Source organism: Hemiscyllium ocellatum, chromosome 11, assembly GCF_020745735.1.
Source record: "Hemiscyllium ocellatum isolate sHemOce1 chromosome 11, sHemOce1.pat.X.cur, whole genome shotgun sequence".
Lineage (NCBI taxonomy): Eukaryota > Metazoa > Chordata > Chondrichthyes > Orectolobiformes > Hemiscylliidae > Hemiscyllium > Hemiscyllium ocellatum.
In genome coordinates, this window is record NC_083411.1 from 44,437,773 (window position 1) to 44,457,249 (window position 19,477).

The following is a 19,477-nucleotide window of genomic DNA, read 5'->3' on the forward strand; positions in this document are numbered from 1 at the left end:
TGGTATATGAGAAGGCTTTACTGTCCTAAAGCTGTTCTGTATATTTGAGAGGCAGAGGTGGTGGACACCTACAGTTTGGGGTGTTTGTCTTGATAACAGTCTGCTCTGCCCTCAGATCAATTAGGTCTTCTGCCAAGAAGGGGTGATTGTATCCGCGAACCCTCTTGACCTCACCTCCTGCTCGTTCCTGTTAATGTATGTTACTTTTGGGGCTGACAATCTATACTATCACTTGTCTGAATTCTTTTAGCTAGCGACCATTAAAAGCTACACATGACTTCAGGATAACCGTTGTCCCCTTGCCTACATTGATCTGAAAGTTTGCTTTCATTCTTTGCAAACAAAATGCCGTATTTTACCAAATACTGCTTGGCAATAAGGTACGTATGATACCAGATAAATGTTTGACATCAGTTTAATGGAAAATTGTGTCCTAAGCGATCCTGGGGAGTGTTGTGATCTTTTGTGTGCCTTCCTTTTATCTTTATTTACTAGAAATTTGTTTATACTTGAGGAACAGTGGTTATGCAGTAATGAGATCTCACGCTACACTGAAAAAAACTAGCAAAATCCCGTTTCATAGCGGTCCACATTTCCAAAGCTATAGTATAGGTGATGTTAATTGAGGGTAAGTGGGTGAGAACCTGACGGTATATTTCTATGGGTAACAAGTAATCAGTGAGGTTGGAATTGGGTGATGTGAGTTTGATAGCACTTTGATTAGAAAAACACGTGCCTGGACTCTTAATGAACAAACCTTTATGTTTAGCAGAGTTAACAGAGGATATAAGTCAAAGAACTGAAAACTAAGCATTATTTGAAGCAACAAGTGCAGAAAATTTGAGAGGTGGCTGAATCAAAATCTAAAGTATTGGGCTGTGATTATCCACACCTGTTTGCTGAATGTGAATCTTATGGAAGAATCATGGGGACCTGCTTAACCTCTTTACCAAAGAGGAAATGAAATTTAGCTCTGGCATTTTACCTACCATACAAAAACAGATTGAGAAACAAAATTTTTATCAGAAACGGAAATTGATGGTTGAACTCAAATGAAGATTTGAACAAAGTATTAACTTTCATGGATAAAATCATCACAAAAGTGACGTATTAACCGCTTATGAGGTGGATCAGATTTTGACAAATTTAGAAAGAGTGAAGAGTATTTATTAGTAGAGTACATAATGGAATTCACTAAAATTCAACTGGAAATTTCCCAATCTGTGCTGCATTTACATTCTTAGACTGTGCCAAGGTGTTGATTTAGACAGATTTCAAATTTTGACACAAGTTAAATTTGCAGATACGTACGCTGCTAGAATAAATGTCGGAAGTATCCTTGGAAAGCATTTCTCTCCAGCAGCATTTGTGGTGTAAAAGGAGCAATTGGCCGTAAGAAAGTAAATGGAAAATATAATGTTAGCAGGCTAGTGAGGCCATCTAAATTCAGTTTGTAGGCAACAATACAAAATAACTTGTAAAATAACCAGAATAGAACATTTTAATAAATAGATATGCTAGCCAGTGAAATACTGTTGTTATTAAGTACGCCATCAATGAAAAGAACTACAGATGGAACTGGATATGGAAAATGACAAAGCTAATTTATTTAGAATATCTGTGAATTTGTATTTTACAAAGTCATGACACTATTGTACTCCTTTAGAGGATCATCATTTCTCTGCTAAAGAACCTTTATTGACGTCAAGGGGCTTTTAAGTATACTTGATTGGAATTTAGGAAAAATGGTTTGAATATTGTTTGCATCAACAATCTTATTTGGAAAACACTATTCCCATTGAACTTGGTCAAAGTAGGGCATAGCAAAAAGGTGCAGCAGCTTTCAGAAACTGAAATGAAGAAATTGCAAAGTCTAAATGGATAGCTGAGTTGGTTTGGCACCTGAACAAGGCAAAATCTTAGTTTTGATGCCTCTGAGTTGGGTGTGACTATGAAAAATATTGCCCTTTGGCTTGAGAAGCTAAAAAAAATTAAGAAAAGTAATTTAAAAATAACATACTTTTGCAGCAGAATCTGTCATTGAGGCAGTATATACACCATTTTTCTTCGAGAAAATATTGGAAAAAGTTAGAAAAAGGGATTCAGGAACAATTGCCTTTGAGAATGATATTGATAATAAATCATGCTGGCGTAAGTAACGTAACAACGCTATGAATGAAATAAAGATTGAGAATTAATATTGCAGTCTTTGAGACTGTGTTTTATGACAAAAAGACCAACTTCTGAAAAAACTATTAGAAACACTGAAATAAAGGATTTGGAACTTTAATGAGAGAGAAATATGGATCCTTGCAGACTATTCTATATCTCTGTTAACAAGTCAAATTTTCAATGGTGAAATTGTGTTTTTGTTCTTGTTTTTATAGGGGCGTTGCACTCGGGAAAACTGCAAATATCTCCATCCGCCCCCACACTTGAAAACACAGCTGGAAATCAATGGACGGAACAACCTGATCCAGCAGAAGACTGCTGCAGCCATGCTTGCACAACAAATGCAGTTCATGCTGCCAGGCACGCAGCTGCAGCCAATGGTGAGCACTGGCTCATATGACCTCTCCATCTCCAAGACCAGCTAATTTCATGTCTGTAATAATGTCCAAATATACCTCTGTCTCAGCTTTTCCGTTGCTGAAACCCTCATCCATACCTTTACTACCTGTAGGCAAGACTATTTCAGTACTCTGGTCACCTCCCATTCTCCAACATCAATAAACTTGAACTTATCCAAAAATCTGACTGTGTTCTAACTTGCTGTCATGCATCACCTCTTGGCTGATCTGCCTGGCAGAACTTAATAGTGAAATTCTTTTCTTCATTTTCAAATCCCTCCATTATTCCTATATCTGTATCTTTCTAATCCCTTGCCCACTTCCTCTTTCCTTCATTCTATACCTTCATCTCCTTTTGTTCCAAGATCTTCCCAAACCCCTCTGCCTCTGTATTTCCATCTCCTCTTTTCAAGTTCTGTAAAACTTGCATCTGATCCCATATTTGGTCACCTTTCCTATTGTCTTACCTTTCAATGCAAAAATGAATAGTGCCAAACCTGTGGTAGGCAGCTATAATAATGTCCAGCATGATGTGTCCAGGGCATCACAAGCCAGTTAGCTCAATATCAACAATAGGAAAGACAATTAAAACTGAAGGACTGAAAAATTCATATCAGGCTTGAAACATTAACTCTGTTTTTCTCTCCACTGATGCTGCCAAACCTGCTGAGTTTCTCCAGCATTCTCTGTTTCTTATAGGATAAAGGTATCTATTCAGACTAATAAAAGGTGGGAACTGGTCTTTCTACATGGACCACGGAGATTCACAGGTCACATAAATGATTTGACCTTGGAAATAGTTTCAGAATTTGCAATGATACCACATTGAGGGTATATTTAACGTTGAGGAAGAAAAGAACAAAATACAAAGGCGGTCATTAATAAACTAGCAGGTGCTAATTTGCATATTTATTTCAGTATATATAATGTTTTGGTGCTGTATTTTGGCGAGAACAATCAGGAGCTTGGAAAACAATCTAAATAAGCCAAATGAGGAAATGTGTCTGGAAGTGTATATAGACAAATCATTAAAAACAGTGACACAGGTTAATTAGGCCATTTTTTTAAAAAGATGCTAACAAAGTTCTGGTGTTTTTTTAGAGTAGATTTGAAAAGCAGAGAAGTTATGTTCAACATACATTGAATCTTGAATATACTGTTCTGTTCTCATTAAAAATGATGTAGGGTCATTAGAGAAGATGCAAAGAGAAAAGCTCACATGGAGTAGTGCCACTGATTTGCAGTTTAGCAAAATAATACACCATGACTTTGAAGATCGCAAGGTATGCCAGAGATCCTTTGACCAATCATCATTCAGCTTTTTATGTTTCTGTAGTGCTTTATCTCCACTTATTCCGTATTCACAGGATAGCCCACACCTCAAAAGTAGTTTATTCGCTGTAAAGCACTTTGAATGTCCTGAGAAGTTAAAGTTGCTATATGAATGCAATTTTCCTCTACTTCTTTCCTCTGGTTGTTAAGCTGGAGTTTTCCATTAACCCTTATTGGAGAGCATTACCACAATTTTCTACGATGTAGGTTATTTTTTGAGGGGATAGCATATGGAATATCATCTGGTCAGTTGAGATTTCTCATATGATGGGAGTACTTCTATTTGCTTTATTTTATCAGGAGAATTCAGGAAGCCTTCAAGGACTTAAAAATATAGATGGATTAACCATTCCCAGTCTTTAGAGGTTCTCACTGTGGCCCTTTAAATAAGTTCAGCTGATGATCATTTAATCCTCAATTATTTTAGAACACATGTTTTTGCTGCAAATTAATACATTAAGGACAAAAGGGTAACTAGGGAGAGAATAGGGCCCCTCACAGATAAGCAAGGCGGCCTCGGTGTGGAGCAACAGGAGATGGGGGAGATACTAAATGAGTATTTTGCATCATATTTACTTTGGAAAAGGACATGGAAGATATAGAATGTAGGGAAATAGTGGTGACATCTTGGAAAATGTCCATATTACAAAGGAAAAGTGCTGGATGTTTTGAAACGGATAAAAGTGGATAAATCCCCAGGATCTAATCAGGTGTATCTTCAAACTCTTTGAGAAGTTAGGGAAGTGATGCTGGGCCTCTTGCTGAGATATTTGCATCATCGATAGTCACAGATGAGGTGCCGGAAGACTGGAGATTAGCTAACGTAGTGCCACTGTTTAAGAAAGGTGGTAAAGACAAGCCAAGGAACTATAGACCAGTGAGCCTGATGTCGGTGGTGGGCAAGTTGTTGGAGGGAATCCTGAGGGACAGGATGTAAATGTATTTGGAAAGTCAAGGACTGATTATGGATAGCCAACATGGCTTTGTGCGTGGGAAATCAAGTTTCACAATCTTGATTGTGTTTTTGAAGAAATAACAGAGGATTGATGAGGACAGAGTGGTAGACATGATCTATATGGACTTCAGTAAGGCATTCGACAAGGTTCCCCATGAGAGACTGGTTAGCAAGGTTAAATCTCGTGGAATACAGGGAGAACAAGCCATTTGGATTTGGAACTGGTTCAAAGGTAGAAAACAAAGGGTGGTGGCGGGTTGTTTTTCAGACTGGAGGCCTGTGACCAGTGGAGTGCCACAAGGATCGGTGCTGGGTCCACTTCATTTCATCATTTATATAAATGATTTGGATGTGAGCTTAAGAGGTACAGTTAGTAAGATTGGAGGTGTAGTAGAAAGCGAAGAAGGCTACCTCAGATTACAGCGGTATCTTGATCAGATGGGCCAATGGGCTGAGAAGTGGCAGTTGGAATTTAATTCAGATAAATGTGAGGTGCTGCATTTTGGGAAGCAAATCTTACCCAGGACTTATGCACTTAATGGTGAGGTCTTCGGGAGTGTTGCTGAACAAAGAGACCTCAGAGTGCAGGTTCATAGCTCCTTGAAAGTAGAGTCACAGGTAGATAGGATAGTGAAGGTGGCGTTTGGTATGCTTTCCTTTATTGGTCAGAGTATTGAGTACAGGAATTGGGAAGTCATATTGTGGCTGTCCAGGACATTGGTTAGGCCACTGTTGGAATATTACGTGTAATTCTGGTCGTCTTCCTATCTGAAAGATGTTGTGAAACTTGAAAGGGTTCTGAAAAGGATATCGCTAGGGTTGGAGGATCTGAGCTATAGGGAGAGGTTGAATAGGCAGAGTCTGTTTTCCCTCAAGCGTCGGAGGCTGAGGGGTGACCTTATAGAGATTTATAAAATCATGAGGGGCATGGATAGGATTAAATAGATAAAATCTTTTCCCTGGGGTGGGGGAGTCCAGAACTAGAGGGCATAGGTTTAGGGTGAGAGGGGAAGGATATAAAAGGGGCAACTTTTTCATGCAGAGAGTGGTATGCGTATGGACTGAGTCGCCAGAGGAAGTGGTGGAGGCTGGTACAATTGCAACATTTAACAGGCATCTGGATGGGTATGTGAATAGCAAGGCTTTGGAGGGTTATGGGCTGGATGCTGGCAGGTGGGACTAGATTGGGTCGGGATATCTGTTGGGCATGGATGCGTTGGACCGATGGATCTGTTTCCATGGTATGCATCTCTATGACTATACATGTTGGACCTGTTTATGGCAAGGCCAGGGCTTGAGCTACTGTGGGACAGACATCAAGGATGAGTGTGTTTTCTTGAACTAGTTTTGATTACCTAAGGTGTGGATTCGGAGAGGAAATTTCCAGATTTATAACCGTAACTGATCTGGATCATTTGGGGTCATAAAGGGGAAGGTGGAAGTATTCAGGTTCATGGCACTGTGGCTGCCTCTGCTACAAGAAGGGCGGGAAAAGGAGTGGAAGGGCTATCATCATCGGAGATTCAATTGTAAGGGGAGTAGATAGGTGATTATGTGGTCGAAAGCGAGACTCCCAAATGGTATGCTGTTCCCCCCAGGTGCATAGGTCAAGGATGTTTTCAGTTCGGCTGCAGAACATTCTGACGGGGAAGGTGAATAGCCAGCTGTCATGGTACATATAGGCACCTGTGATATAAATAGGTAAAAAATGGGATGAGGTTGTACCAGCAGAATTTACGGTGTTAGGAGCCAAATTAAGTAATACCTCAGAGATAGTAATCTAAGGATTACTACCAGTGCCGATCGCTAGTCAGTAGAAATGAAAGAATGGGTAGGATGAATGTGTGGCTTGAGAGATGGTGCAGGAGGGAGGGGTTCAGAATTTTGGGACATTGCGACTCTTCTAGGGGAGGTGGAACTACTGCAAATTGGACGGTCTACACCTGGGAGTGACTGGATCCAATGTACTAGGGTGTGCTTTTGCTAATGCAGTTCAGGAGGGTTTAAACTAATGTGGCCGGGGTGGGGGGGGGGGGGGGGTGGGTGGGCACAAATGAGGTTAGTGGACAGTAAGGAGGTGGTTCCTAAAGGCTGTAAGGAGCTAGATAATGAAGGGAAGAGTAGGCAGGCAGCGAATGATGAATGCACAGGGACAGGTGATCTGAGGTGCATTTGTTTTAATGCGAGAAGCGTAGTTGGTAAGGCAGATGAACTTAGGGCTTGGATTAGTACCCCAGAGTATGATGTTATTGCTATTACTGAGACTTGCTTGAGGGAAGGGCAGGTTTGGCAACTATGCATCCCAGGTGCTTCAGGTGGGATAGAGGGGGAGGTAAAAGGGGTGGAGGAGTTATATTACTTGTCAGGGAGGATATCACAGCTGTGCTGAAGGAGGGCGGAGGGCACTATGGAGGACTCGAACAGTGAAGCAATATGGGCAGAGCTCAAAAATAGGAAGGGTGCGGTAACAATGTTGGGGCTGTACTGCAGGCCTCCCAACAGTGAGCATGAGGTAGAGGTCCAAATAAATGAGTAGATTATGAAAAGATGTAGGAACAACTGGGTGGGGTTGATAAAGATTTTAATTTTCCCAACATTGACTGCGATTCACTTAGTGTTAGTTGTCTAGATGGGCAAAATTTGTAAGGAGCATCCAGGAGGGTTTTATAGAGCAGTTTGTAAATAGTCCAACTTGGGAAGGGGCAATACTGGTGGGGAATGAGCCCAGCCATATGGTTGAAGTTTCAGAAGGGGGCTACTTTGGGAATACTGATCACAGTTCTGTAAGTTTTAGAATACTCATGGACAAAGATGAGAGTGGTCCTAAAGGAAGAGTGCTAAATCGGGGGAAGGCAAACTAGCAAAATTCAGCAGGACTTGGGGAATGTGGATTGGGAGCAGCTGTTTGAAGGTAAATCCACATTTGATATGTGGGAGGCTTCTAAACAGAGGTTGATTAGAGTGCAGGACAAACATGTCCTGTGAAAGTTAGGGACAGAAGTGGCAAGATTAGAGAACCATGAATGACAGGTGAAATTGTGAGACTAGCTAAGAGGAAAAAAGGAAGCCTACATAAGGTCCAGGCGACTGAAAATAGATGAAGTTTTAGAAGAATATCAGGAAAGTAGGACCAATCTGAAACAAGGAATTAAGAGGGCAAAAAGGGGTCATTAAATATCTTAAGCAGACAGGGTTAAGGCAAATTCCAAAGCCTTTTATCCGTATATAAGGAGCAGGAGGGTAACTAGAGAAAGGGTTGGCCCACTCGAGGACAAAGGAGGAAAGTTATGGGTGGAGTTAAAGAAAATGGTTGAGAATCTTAATGAATACTTTGCATTGATAATTCACCAAGGAGATGGACATGACGGATGTTGAGATTAGGGATTGATGTTTGATTACTCTAGGTCAAATCAGAATAAGGAGGTAGGAAGTGTAGGGTTTCTAAAAGGCATTAAGGTAGACAAGTCTCCAGGTCTGATAGGATCTATCCCAGGTTACTGACAGAACGAGAGAGGAAATAGCTGGGTTCTTTACAGATACCTTTACAGCATCCTTGAACACTGTGAGGTTCTGGGGGAATGTAGAATTGCTAATGTTGTCCCCTTGTTTAAGAAGAGTAGCAGAGATAATCGAGTAATTATACACTAGTGAGCATGACGTCAGTGTTAGGGAAGCTGCTGGAGAAGATACAGAGGGATGGGATCTATTTACATTTGGAAGAAAATGGGCTTATCAGTGAGAGGCAACATGGTTTTGTGCAGGGAAGATCATGTCTTACCAACTTAATAGAATTCTTTGTGGAAGTGACAAAGTTGATTGATGAGGGAAGGGCTGTTGATGTCATATACACAGATTTCATTACGGCATTTGATAAGGTTCCCCATAATAGGCTGATGGAGAAAGTGAAGTCACATGGGGCCCAGGGTGTACTAGCTAGATCGATAGAGAACTAGCTGGGCAGCAGGAGACAGACAGTAGTAGTGGAAGGGAGTTTCTCAAAATGGAGGACTGTAACCAGTGGTGTTCCACAGGGATCAATGTTGGGACCTCTGTTCATGGTGTACATAAATGATTTGGAGGAATGTCTGCTTGATCTGATTAGCAAGTTTACAGATGACGCTAAGATTGGTGGAGTAGCAGATAGTGAAAGGGGCTGTCAGAATGCAGCAGCATATAGATAGATTGGAGAGTTGGACAGAGAAATGGCAGATGGAGTTAAATCCGGGCAAATGCGAGGTAATGCATTTTGGAAGAGCCAATTCTAGAATAAACTATATGGTAAATGGAAAAGCCCTGGAAAAATTGATGTACAGAGAGATCTGGGTGTTCAGGTCCATTCTACCTGAAAGTGGCAATACGGGTGGATATAGTGATTAAGAATGCATATGGCATGCTTTCCTTCATCAGATGGGTGTTAAGTACAAGAGTTGACAGGTCATGTTACAGTTGAATAGGACGTTGGTTCTGCCACATTTGAATTACTGTATACTGATCTAGTCACCACATAACCAAAAGGAATTGGATGCTTTGGAGTCGGTGCAGAGGAAGTTCACCAGGATGTTGTCTGATATGGAGGGCGCTAGCTATGAGGACAGGTTGAATAGATTGGGATTATTTTCATTAGAGGGTGGGGGGGCCTGATTGGGATCTGCAAAATCATGAGATATAGACAGGATGGATAGCAAGGAGCTGTTTTCCCAGAGTGGGGAACTCAAATTACTAGGGTTCATGAGTTCAAGGTGAGATGGGAAAAGTTTATGGGAGATATGCATGGAAAGTACTTTACGCAGAGAATGTGGGTGCCTGGAATGCATTGCCAGCAGAGTTGGTTGGAGGTGGGCATGATGGCATCATTTAAGGTGTATCTAGACAGATACATGAGTGGGCAGGGAGCAGATGGACACAGATCCTTAGAAAATTGGCAACAGGTTTAGATAGAGGATCTGGATTGGCGCAGACTTGGAGGGACGGAGGGCCTGTTCCTGCGCTGTAATTTTCTTTATTCTTTTGGAATTTTACCTATTATTTTCTGCCTTTGCCAAAAGTTACATGTGATGGACGTATCTCTCTTATGATGTATAATACATTGTTGGGGGTTGGTTTAGCTCAGTTGGCTTGAAAAGCAATGTGATGCCAACAGTGTGGATTCAGTTTTCATATCGGCTGAGATCACCACGAAGGACTGTCCTTCTCGATCTCTCCCCTCACGTGATGTATGGTGGGCTTCCAAGTTAAATCACCACCAATCATCTTTCTCTAATGAGAGAGCAGACCTATGGTCTGGTAAGACTATTATGATTTGATAATACACTGTAACTATGTGCTGTAGGCCACTGCGTCCTTTCATTTCTGTTGTTGTAAACCCATATGTAATATAAGTTCTGACATGATGTGAATGCATTTTCTTTTTATCTTTATCCATAGACTACATTTCCTGTAACTCCATCTTTAGCAACAAATCATACAATGGGTCTTAATCCCTATCTGAGTCATATGACCCATGGGATGGGACTGGTTCCGACAGAACTCCTACCAAACACACCAGTCCTGGTGTCAGGGAATCCCACAGTTACAGTCCAAGGAAACACAGCTTCACAGAAACTAATGCGGACAGATAAGTTGGAGGTATCAGTATTTATATACACATGTATCCATTTCCTGTATATATGCAATAAAGTTACTAGTTTCTTTCTATACACTTTTTTTATGGTTGTGTGGACAATTTACTACAATTCTATGTGCAGTTTTTGTTAACATCTTCCATTATATTTCCTGTGTCAAAATTTTTAATTTTTCTGGTATTTTAAGTGATTTTATTAGATTAGCAATATGGAGGCATTCAACAAAATGAGTTAAAATCTCACCATGGCAATTGGGGAAATTTAAATCCAGTTAACTGAATAAGATGGAATAAAAAGCTAATATTAGTAATTGCGGAACTATAGGTTGTTAGTTCACTTATGGCCTTTAGGGGAGCAAGTTTGCCATCCTTAGTGGTTCTGGCCTACTTATGACTGTTGACCCTTAGCAATGTTTTGACTACCCTCTGAAAAGGTGTAGCAAACCACTCAGTTGGCTCAAGGGTAATTAAGGAGGAGCAGTAAATGCTGGTCTTATGACATAGTAAATAGAAGTTGCTGTTGTAAAATTGTCTAGTTATAATTACACCATCCTACCATCAGAGGCCACTATTGACCAAGAATTTGGTCAAAGAAGGCTCCTGTTCAATCACCATATCTTTGCTGGGAACTGTGCACAAAATTCCATTTCTACATGGTATCTCATTTCCAATACAAGAACAGGAGTTACAAGAAAATTGCTGGCAATGGACTGATGTTTTTGCATAGCCAGTTTTCATATAAGCAGGAGTGAAATAATCAGTCACAGAAATGCTTTAATAAAGACAATATCTACAATGTTATTTTGGTCAATGTGAGAAGGCCTACTCCAATTAGAATCACATGAAGCACAGTGGTTAGCAATGCTGCCTCACAACACCTGGAACCTGGGTGCGATTCCAGCCTTGGCAACAGTGTGGAATTTATACATTCTTCCCATGTCTCTGTGGGTTTCTTCCGGGTCCTGCCATTTCCTTCTACAGCCCAAAGATGTGCAAGTTAGGTGGATTGGCCATGCTAAAAATTCACCCATAATGTCAAGGGATGTTTAGGTTGGTTACCCATCGCCAAAAAACCCTTGCGAGGTTTTGGAGGATGGGTCTGGGCGGAATGCTCTTCAGAGATTTAGTGCTGACGTGATGGGCCAAATAGCCTCTTTCTGCACTATAACAATTCTATGATTCTGTACCAGTGAAGGTTAACCTGAGGATTTGGCCAGAACTTCCTAGACTGTGTCGAAGTGACCCATGGGAATGGCGCTGGTTCCACCAGTCCTGATGTCAGGGAAACCCACAGTTACAGTCCAAGGAAACACAGCTTCGCAGAAACTAATGCGGACATATAAATTGGCTGTATCAGGATAGTTTCATATCAAGTGTTTTGATTGCTGAACATTCAACCATTGGAGAAAAGTACCAAATAGAACTGGCCCCTCAATCCCACGTGGCAGGGACCTGTTACTGCAGACTATTGGAACTGCTTGCAGCCTATCCTGATGTTGGACACATTGAGGTCATGATGTTGGACACATTGAAATGCAAAACAAGTTGCTCCAATTCCCTGGAATGTTTGATTCAATAAAGGTTAAATTGTATGTCTGGTGATGTGTCCTGAGCATTAGTGTTAACTGAACCATGGTGATTGAAGAGCTTTAAGGTTCAGCTGATGTAGAAACAGTATCGTGGTTCTTAATCTTTCAGATTTTTTTGTTGAAGCCACAAGATTCTCAAAGATTCAGGCAGCACAACCCTGGAGGTTGAGGGTTTAATTCTTAATTAACATCCAGTTAACTGTTTTTAATGAATCCAGTGACAAAGGGTTACAATATCTACCTTTGTTGCGTGGGTTATGGAAAGGTAATATCAGTTAGGTTTTTCGTGACAAAGGGTTACAATATCTACCTTTGTTGCGTGGGTTATGGAAAGGTAATATCAGTTAGGTTTTTCCCACTCCTGTTAGCCTGTCTTCTCTGTGAGAAGTTGTACCAAGTTTAATGCTGGACGTCAACAGGGTTGGGCTTGACAATTATAACCTGATTGCTTATGATGAAAGAGTAAATTAGATATATACTCTATAGAAGAATTAAAATAAGTATCATTCAACCTTTCCAAACTCCCTTGTGCCTTAAATGGCGTATAATTTCTATGCCTCCTTGACTCACTTGCTGTTTCTTCTCATTTCACATTCTCTTGCTGAATATTCTGTCTGAATGCGCTCCCCCCACCCCCCCCACCAAGTTAGTTTAAACTCTTACCAGCCCTTTCTGCGGCTTTGCTGGTCCCATCCTGATTTAGGTGCAGCCTACCCACCTTGTACAGGTCCCACTTCCTCCAAAATGGTCCCAATCTCCCAGAAATCTAAAGCCTTCCCTCCTTCATCAACTCTCTGGGCACACATTTATCCAGACTAGCTTCTTATTTCTGTACTCATTAGCACATGGTACCAGAGGTAGTCCAGAGATATACTACCTTCTCAGTCGTTTTTTATTCTCCTTCCTAGGTCTTTAAATTCTGCTTGCAGGACCTCATCCCTTGCAGGATCTCATACCTATGGCCTTGGTACCAGTATGTACCAGGATGTCTGTCTGTTTATTCTCCCCCTTCAGAATGGCCTGCAGCTAGAGACACAACCTACCAACCTGCAGTCACATTTGTTAATACAAAAATGCCTGTCTATTCTCCTTACAATTGAATCCCGTACCAATGCTGGTTTTTTTTCTCCGCTCTTGTTCTGCAGACCCACTTGTGGTCCCGCAAAGTTGGCTCCCAATGCTTTCCCTGCACAGTCATTTCCCTCAATAGTATCTAAAACATGTGTACATATGTTAGAAAGTGGTATGGCCACAAGCAACTCCTGTATATCTGCCTTTCTGTACTCTGACTGTTCAATCTTCACCTCTGGTGCGACCACCTCACTTAATGTACCAACCATGACATGCTCAGCAGATACTCCATAGTTAATTCATCTCAGCACCAGCTCCAAAATGCTGTTCGTCTGTAACTGCGACTAGACATTTGCTGTACACATGATCACCGTGACAACTGAAGCTTCCATGATTTCCCACATAACAGTGGAAGAGCATATTGTGGATGCAAGCTGTGTTGCCATGACTTTCCTTTAGCCCCTTTTGTTACTCGTTTTTTTTAAAGAGAAGCTTATGTCAGAATATTATTAATTTATTTGACTTTCCTTAACTTTACAACACCTACCCAAGTTTGCTTGCTTATATTACTTTATAAAATGAGCCCCGACTTTGACTTATTCCTGTTGTTTCTCAACCAAAATCGTTTTTCAAAAAAATACAATTTTAAAAATCCCAAACGAATCGAACCACCACCCTCCTGCTATGTATCTGATTTGTTTTCTTAATGAACAGACCCTTGAAACTGCAGCTATTAAACAAGGACTTCCTCTTGTTGCTTTACTCCCACCAATCCTGGGCCTCAATTTATCCTATTGGTGACTTTTCGCTGTGTGCTTATTTGAAGCTGGAAAATGACTAGGATTTCACTATTAAGTTTCCACTTCCTTGTTTTTTTTTAATCTCTTCTCACCAAAGGAAATACTTTCTTTGGAACAGCCCTATCAAGTCATCTTAACAAATTAGATGGGTAGGCTAGCATTTCAAATGGAAGTGAGTTACCAGTTATTTATTGCTTATGAGGGAAGTTACAAATCAGCCTGCAGTTTAAAATTTTCCACTTTCTCAAATCTGCCAACTACCTTCAGTAATAGTTGACTTCTCTCTTTACTTACCTGTTTACTTACCTGTTTACTTGGATGTGTGTGTCACTGGCCAAGCCAGCATTTGTTGCCATCTGTATCTGCCCTAGAATGGAGTGAGTGCTAGGTAATTTCAGAGGGTAGGTAAGACTCAAGTGGGTTTGGATTTGCATGTAGGCTGATCAAGTAAGGATGACAGATTTCCTTCTCAGTAGGACAGCAATGATCCAGAGCCATTTGTATGACAGTAGTTGTCTTGTTCACCATTACTCATCCATTCCAGATTTCATAATTGAATTTAAATTCAACCAGCGGCTGTGGATTTCCAGAATATTAACTTGAGCCTCGAAATCCATTGACAGTCCCATTTTATCACTATCTTCCATTTACACCATTTATAGCAATTGAGCTGCGTATCCTAAAAGATGTAAGTATTTGCAGGAGAGCAAATGAAGCCACCTAGCAAAGATTGGAGCACAAAATCCAATGTGATGCGCTAGTATTGTGTCAAGAGAAATGTCCTTCCTGTCTTTCAGACAAGATATTAAACCGATTTATTAATCGTGATGACACTTTTCTTTTTGAGGAGCACTGGTGAATATTTGACCCTCACCCACGATCTCTATACTAGAATATCTGGTCTTTATCATATTGTTGTTTGCTAGAGCTTGCAGTGTGCAATTGCCACATACTCAGAAGTAACTGATTGGTTCTAAGGCAGTTTGGGTGTTTAGAGGCCATGAAAGTTGCTATAATAATGTAAGTCATCTTATTTTTTATGTTGCGTTTGTTTTTATTGTAACTATAGAAGAGCTTAACACTTGACTTCTCAGGATATGAATCACGAGATATCCATTAATGTAATAAGACATGATGAGCTGACTTCTTCATCTCTTATATGTACTCTAGAAATGGATTATGTAACAACCATGTGGCAAAGCAGCTTTCATTGTTATGAAGTATTCTCTTTTCATTGCACATTTTATTTTGAAAGTGAAGGAAAGCAGGTAAATCCAAGAAGACAACTGCTAACAATTGCTTCCATTAGGTTTGCAGGGAGTTTCAGCGTGGAAATTGCACTCGGGGTGAAAACGATTGCCGCTATGCACACCCACTTGAAATGGCAATGATTGATTCAAATGAAAACACGGTCACAGTTTGCATGGATTATATCAAGGGCCGCTGCTCACGGGAAAAGTGCAAGTATTTTCACCCACCCGCACATCTGCAAGCCAAAATAAAGGCCGCTCAGCACCAGGTGAATCAGACTGCAGCCGCTGCCATGGTAGGTAAACTAGACAGAGAAGCCAGCATTCCTCTTGTTTAATCTGAGTGATGCCAATGTTTAAAAATTCTGTAAATAATTTGCCAACTACCTGACTAACTAAAATGACTGATCATCTTCACTATCCATGTGCTCAGTGCAGTAATTGTTTTTTAAAATTTGTGCAAAAGGGCAGATATTTTTCAAGTACAGCATTCTGGTTCCATGGTCTATAATTTGCAATTGGCTGTGTTGGTCAGTGAAAGTCGACCAGAAAAGTGAGTCAGTATTGATGACAGCCGTTAAAATGTGAAACAATGCTTTACTCTATACCACTGCCCAATTATAGACAACTTAACCTCAAAATTTCTGTGGATCTGGAAAACAAAGTTGCCTCCTCACATCAGACCCCCAGCTTCAAAAGGACCTGAACCTGTTTTAGCTGGAACTTTTTTTGTTCTATCCAATTCATCAGGGATGGAGAACTGTTGTTACAGCAATTGTCATTGTTAGCCATGGGCAAAGATGTCTTAGACCATTGAGCCTCACATCAGCTGTACTCAAGCTACTTCTACAATAGCATACTCTCTTCGAGTTAGAGGAAGGACAACCAGAGGTTCATGTGTCATTTTGGCTACCTCTTCAATTCCCTGTGAATTTGTGTGGACCTCAGAATATGAGAACTACCTCTGCTTAATTGAAGTATCTGTGAACATGCAAAGTGCCATGCTCCCTTTTGTTGAAAAATGGGCACTGATCCCATGAAAGCCCCAAATTCATCTTGCCCATACCCTCCTGTACCTTTTAGACCGGAAAATTGTGCAGATCATTCTCCTGTGTAATAACGTCAGAGAATTATAGACCAGTTATCCTAACAATTGTTGTTGGTAAATTATTAAGGATAGTGACCAAATACTACGACAGATTTCACTTATTGCTGATGTTCTGTGAGACGAATACAATTTTGGTTTCCGATTAACTGGGTAGAATGTTGTTCCAGTTGCATCATGCGTTTACAGATGTGGATAAATACTTGCTGTGGGATAATGTGAAAGCAGTTGAAATAACAAGGGACACCTGTCCCAGTTGCTAAGATTAGACATTGTTAGGCACTGATTGCTATTCTGCTTTGATGGTGAAGCTTTTCAGTTGTAAATTCCCTTTGCACCCACCGTTTTTAAGTTTTATGTATTGTGTTTTAGCATTTTTCTATCAAAATAATTTGTTTTTCCTTAAGTGATTACAAACATTCATGTGACACTCTAGACAGTAAGGGTGTCTGTTTGTAATTATGTAGCTGAACAATAACAGTAGTGAATGCCTTTTGTTATGCATGCTCGTTCTTTTTTAATATGTTGTATAATGCATTCAGATTTGTTTTTTCTCCCTTCCTCTTCACCTCCCTATATTGCGTTGCTGCCCCTATGATGCACCTCTGCTTGCTGTTTATGTTAATGCGCTTGAACCCCATTGGCCCATTGCCATCCATGTGCTCGCTGCCTGCTAATTAAGACTCAGCCAGCTGTCAGATCAATGAAGCGATCCCTCGAGGCAACCTTTGACCTGGTACTTGCACCTTTCACCTTCTTGCTTTGCATGTAGCTTTCTTTAATTTTGTAAATATAATGTTAGTTAGACTGCATGACTGCCTTTTTATTTAGTTGGTACTATGTTTAACACTTAGGACACTGCCATTGCATTTTGACTTGTTTGGAATGTATTTTGGTAGTGCCATTAGCACTGTGCCACTTCCTAAGAGTTTGGCATGGCAACAAGAGATGCGACCACAGTGAAACCTGTTTCTACAGCCTTATGAACCCAGCAAAACCTATTTGTGAACATTAATGGGGAGCAACTGCACTCCTCAATGCCCAGAGTATACTGTTACATGTATTCCCCTGATTTGTGATGGAAAAGCACAATACAAAAATCTTCTTAAGCAGTCTCAGGTGATGTGAGAGATTAAAAAGAATAAAGACAATTGTGAATCGGGAGAAGGGTTAAAGCTGCATTTAAACAGGTTTGACTGCTTTAAAGTGATTTTGGCATTAAAGGGTGGATTCATGCAATGGACCAGTTAATGTCTTAACAAATAAAATTGACACTATCATCTCAAATCCAAGAATTACAAAGTGTTGTATAAACGCTACTGTACTGCCTGATAGGCTGGTCAAAGCAGATTCAATTGTGACTTCCAAAAAGGAATTGGATAAATATTTGAAAGTGGAAAATTAATTACAGGTTATTCAGAAAGACTGCAAGTGAATGGGACTAATTGAATGGCTTTTCCAAAAGAGCTCGTACAGGTTAGATGGGTTGAATGGTTTCCTCAATCGCTGAGTGAATCTACTGAGCATCTTTTTAATGTGCCAAACAGCCCTAATAGCAATAATGTTCAAACTGTCAGTGATGTGGGAAATGTTCCTTGTAGAATTCCATATGCCACTTTTGTGTCTCTATTGCACAAAATGATGGCTGGCAGGGGAAAGGAGTGACATTACCAATCTGAATTCCAGAGCTCTATCTGCCAGGTATCCATTATGCTACAGTTAACTAGACAAATTAAACGGAGGCATCTTTCTTTATGTATCTCAGCTGCCACTGTGCCATAATCACTTGTGCTATTTGAGCAATCCAGCTGCAGTTTCTCGCTATCTGGGTGCTGCAATTTACAGTAAATATTTCTGTTGTCGCTTAACTTGCTTCCTTCTGCATATGATGGTTTTCAGGGTTCCCGTTAGTGTGAAAACTTCGAATTTGATTTAATTTCATTTGACTTTCTGAAGGTGTTAAGAATTATAGGTATTTACTATAAACTATTCACAAAGTGATGTCTATATGATGTGTGGGATGGGGGATGATATAACAGAAATAAACTTATGATCTACAAACAACATTCTGCATTAAATTGAAACAAACATCTATTTCTTACACATTTAATGCAGGACAGTATAGTATGAAATGAAGAGTTTATTTGAAAAATCTGTTTTGTGAAAGGAGCCTTGAGACTTTTCAAGTCCCAGGACTTTCTAAAACCCTAGCGAGAAACCTGGCTATGTAATCTCTATGTATTATATTGTGTGTGCTATAGATTTTTTGAACATTCAGTCGCTAAGCTGCAAATGCGTTGTTTTATTTCTTTCATTTCATCACTGTCAATGTGCAGCCTGTATGAAGTATCTCACTTTAAGCTTGACAATCGATCTCCTATGTTTAAAGTCAAGCAAAGTGGTGATGCAGTTCCACTTTTGACTCTTCAAAGGCTTTGTACAGCCTCTCACGCTTCTTGCATTTATGTACTGTTCACAACGTCTCGCGGCTTTGTTCTGCTTCAGCTGCAGCCTTGCTTTAGCTGTTAGTAGTTGCAGGAGAATGGCAGGCCAATCTTTGGTGTGTGGGTGTGTGTGTGTGTGTATGCGGTGTATATTGTTTGGTGCATGCGTCATTTATTTTCTACATGTCTTAATCAATCCCTCATCCATAGGCCCTCCAGCCTGGTGCCCTCCAACCTTTACCAAAGAGGCCAGCACTTGAAAAAACCAATGGTGCCACCACAGTGTTTAACCCCAGTGTTTTCCACTACCAACAGGCTCTAGCTAATATGCAGCTGCAACAGCCAACATTCATCCCAACAGGTTAGTCCATTGTCACTTGTGCTCTTCATCCATGCTTTCATTTTGGTATTAGAAGTCACAAGGCTTCACTGCTGAAGTCACTCGAGGAATGGGCAAGCATTCATTTTCTTCATGTCAGAATAGTTTTCACATTTAAAGGAGCTACTCTTGATTCCTATTTTAATACTTTAATATTTTGGAAGTTAACATTTTTGAACTTAGGAGCTTCCTAGGCTGGGGGAGCAGAGAAAGGAAGGGGATATGCTTTTAGAAATGATGAGACAGCTCCTTTAAAATTACATTCCTCAACTTGGATGTTTGAATGTTACTGTGTAACTTCCAGTAATTGTGCAGGATCAGTCAAAGGAAAATTTTGCACATATGCTTTGAACATGTTGTGC

General features: G+C 40.4%; 1 protein-coding gene across 7 annotated transcripts in view; it reads left to right on the forward strand.

Moving 5' to 3' along the window:
* LOC132820434 (muscleblind-like protein 3) overlaps window positions 1-19,477 on the forward strand; it is a 276,603-nt gene that overhangs the window by 226,115 nt on the left and 31,011 nt on the right. For 5 of the 7 annotated variants that reach the window (XM_060832565.1, XM_060832563.1, XM_060832568.1 and 2 more), the window contains exons 3-6: window positions 2,388-2,552; window positions 10,282-10,482; window positions 15,247-15,483; window positions 18,947-19,097. In XM_060832565.1, the coding sequence (XP_060688548.1) occupies window positions 2,388-2,552; window positions 10,282-10,482; window positions 15,247-15,483; window positions 18,947-19,097 (754 nt within the window). Of the gene's footprint in view, window positions 1-2,387; window positions 2,553-10,281; window positions 10,483-15,246; window positions 15,484-16,974; window positions 17,029-18,946; window positions 19,103-19,477 lie in introns of those variants that run through there. The other 2 variants (XM_060832570.1, XM_060832569.1) reach the window with 2 other exon arrangements.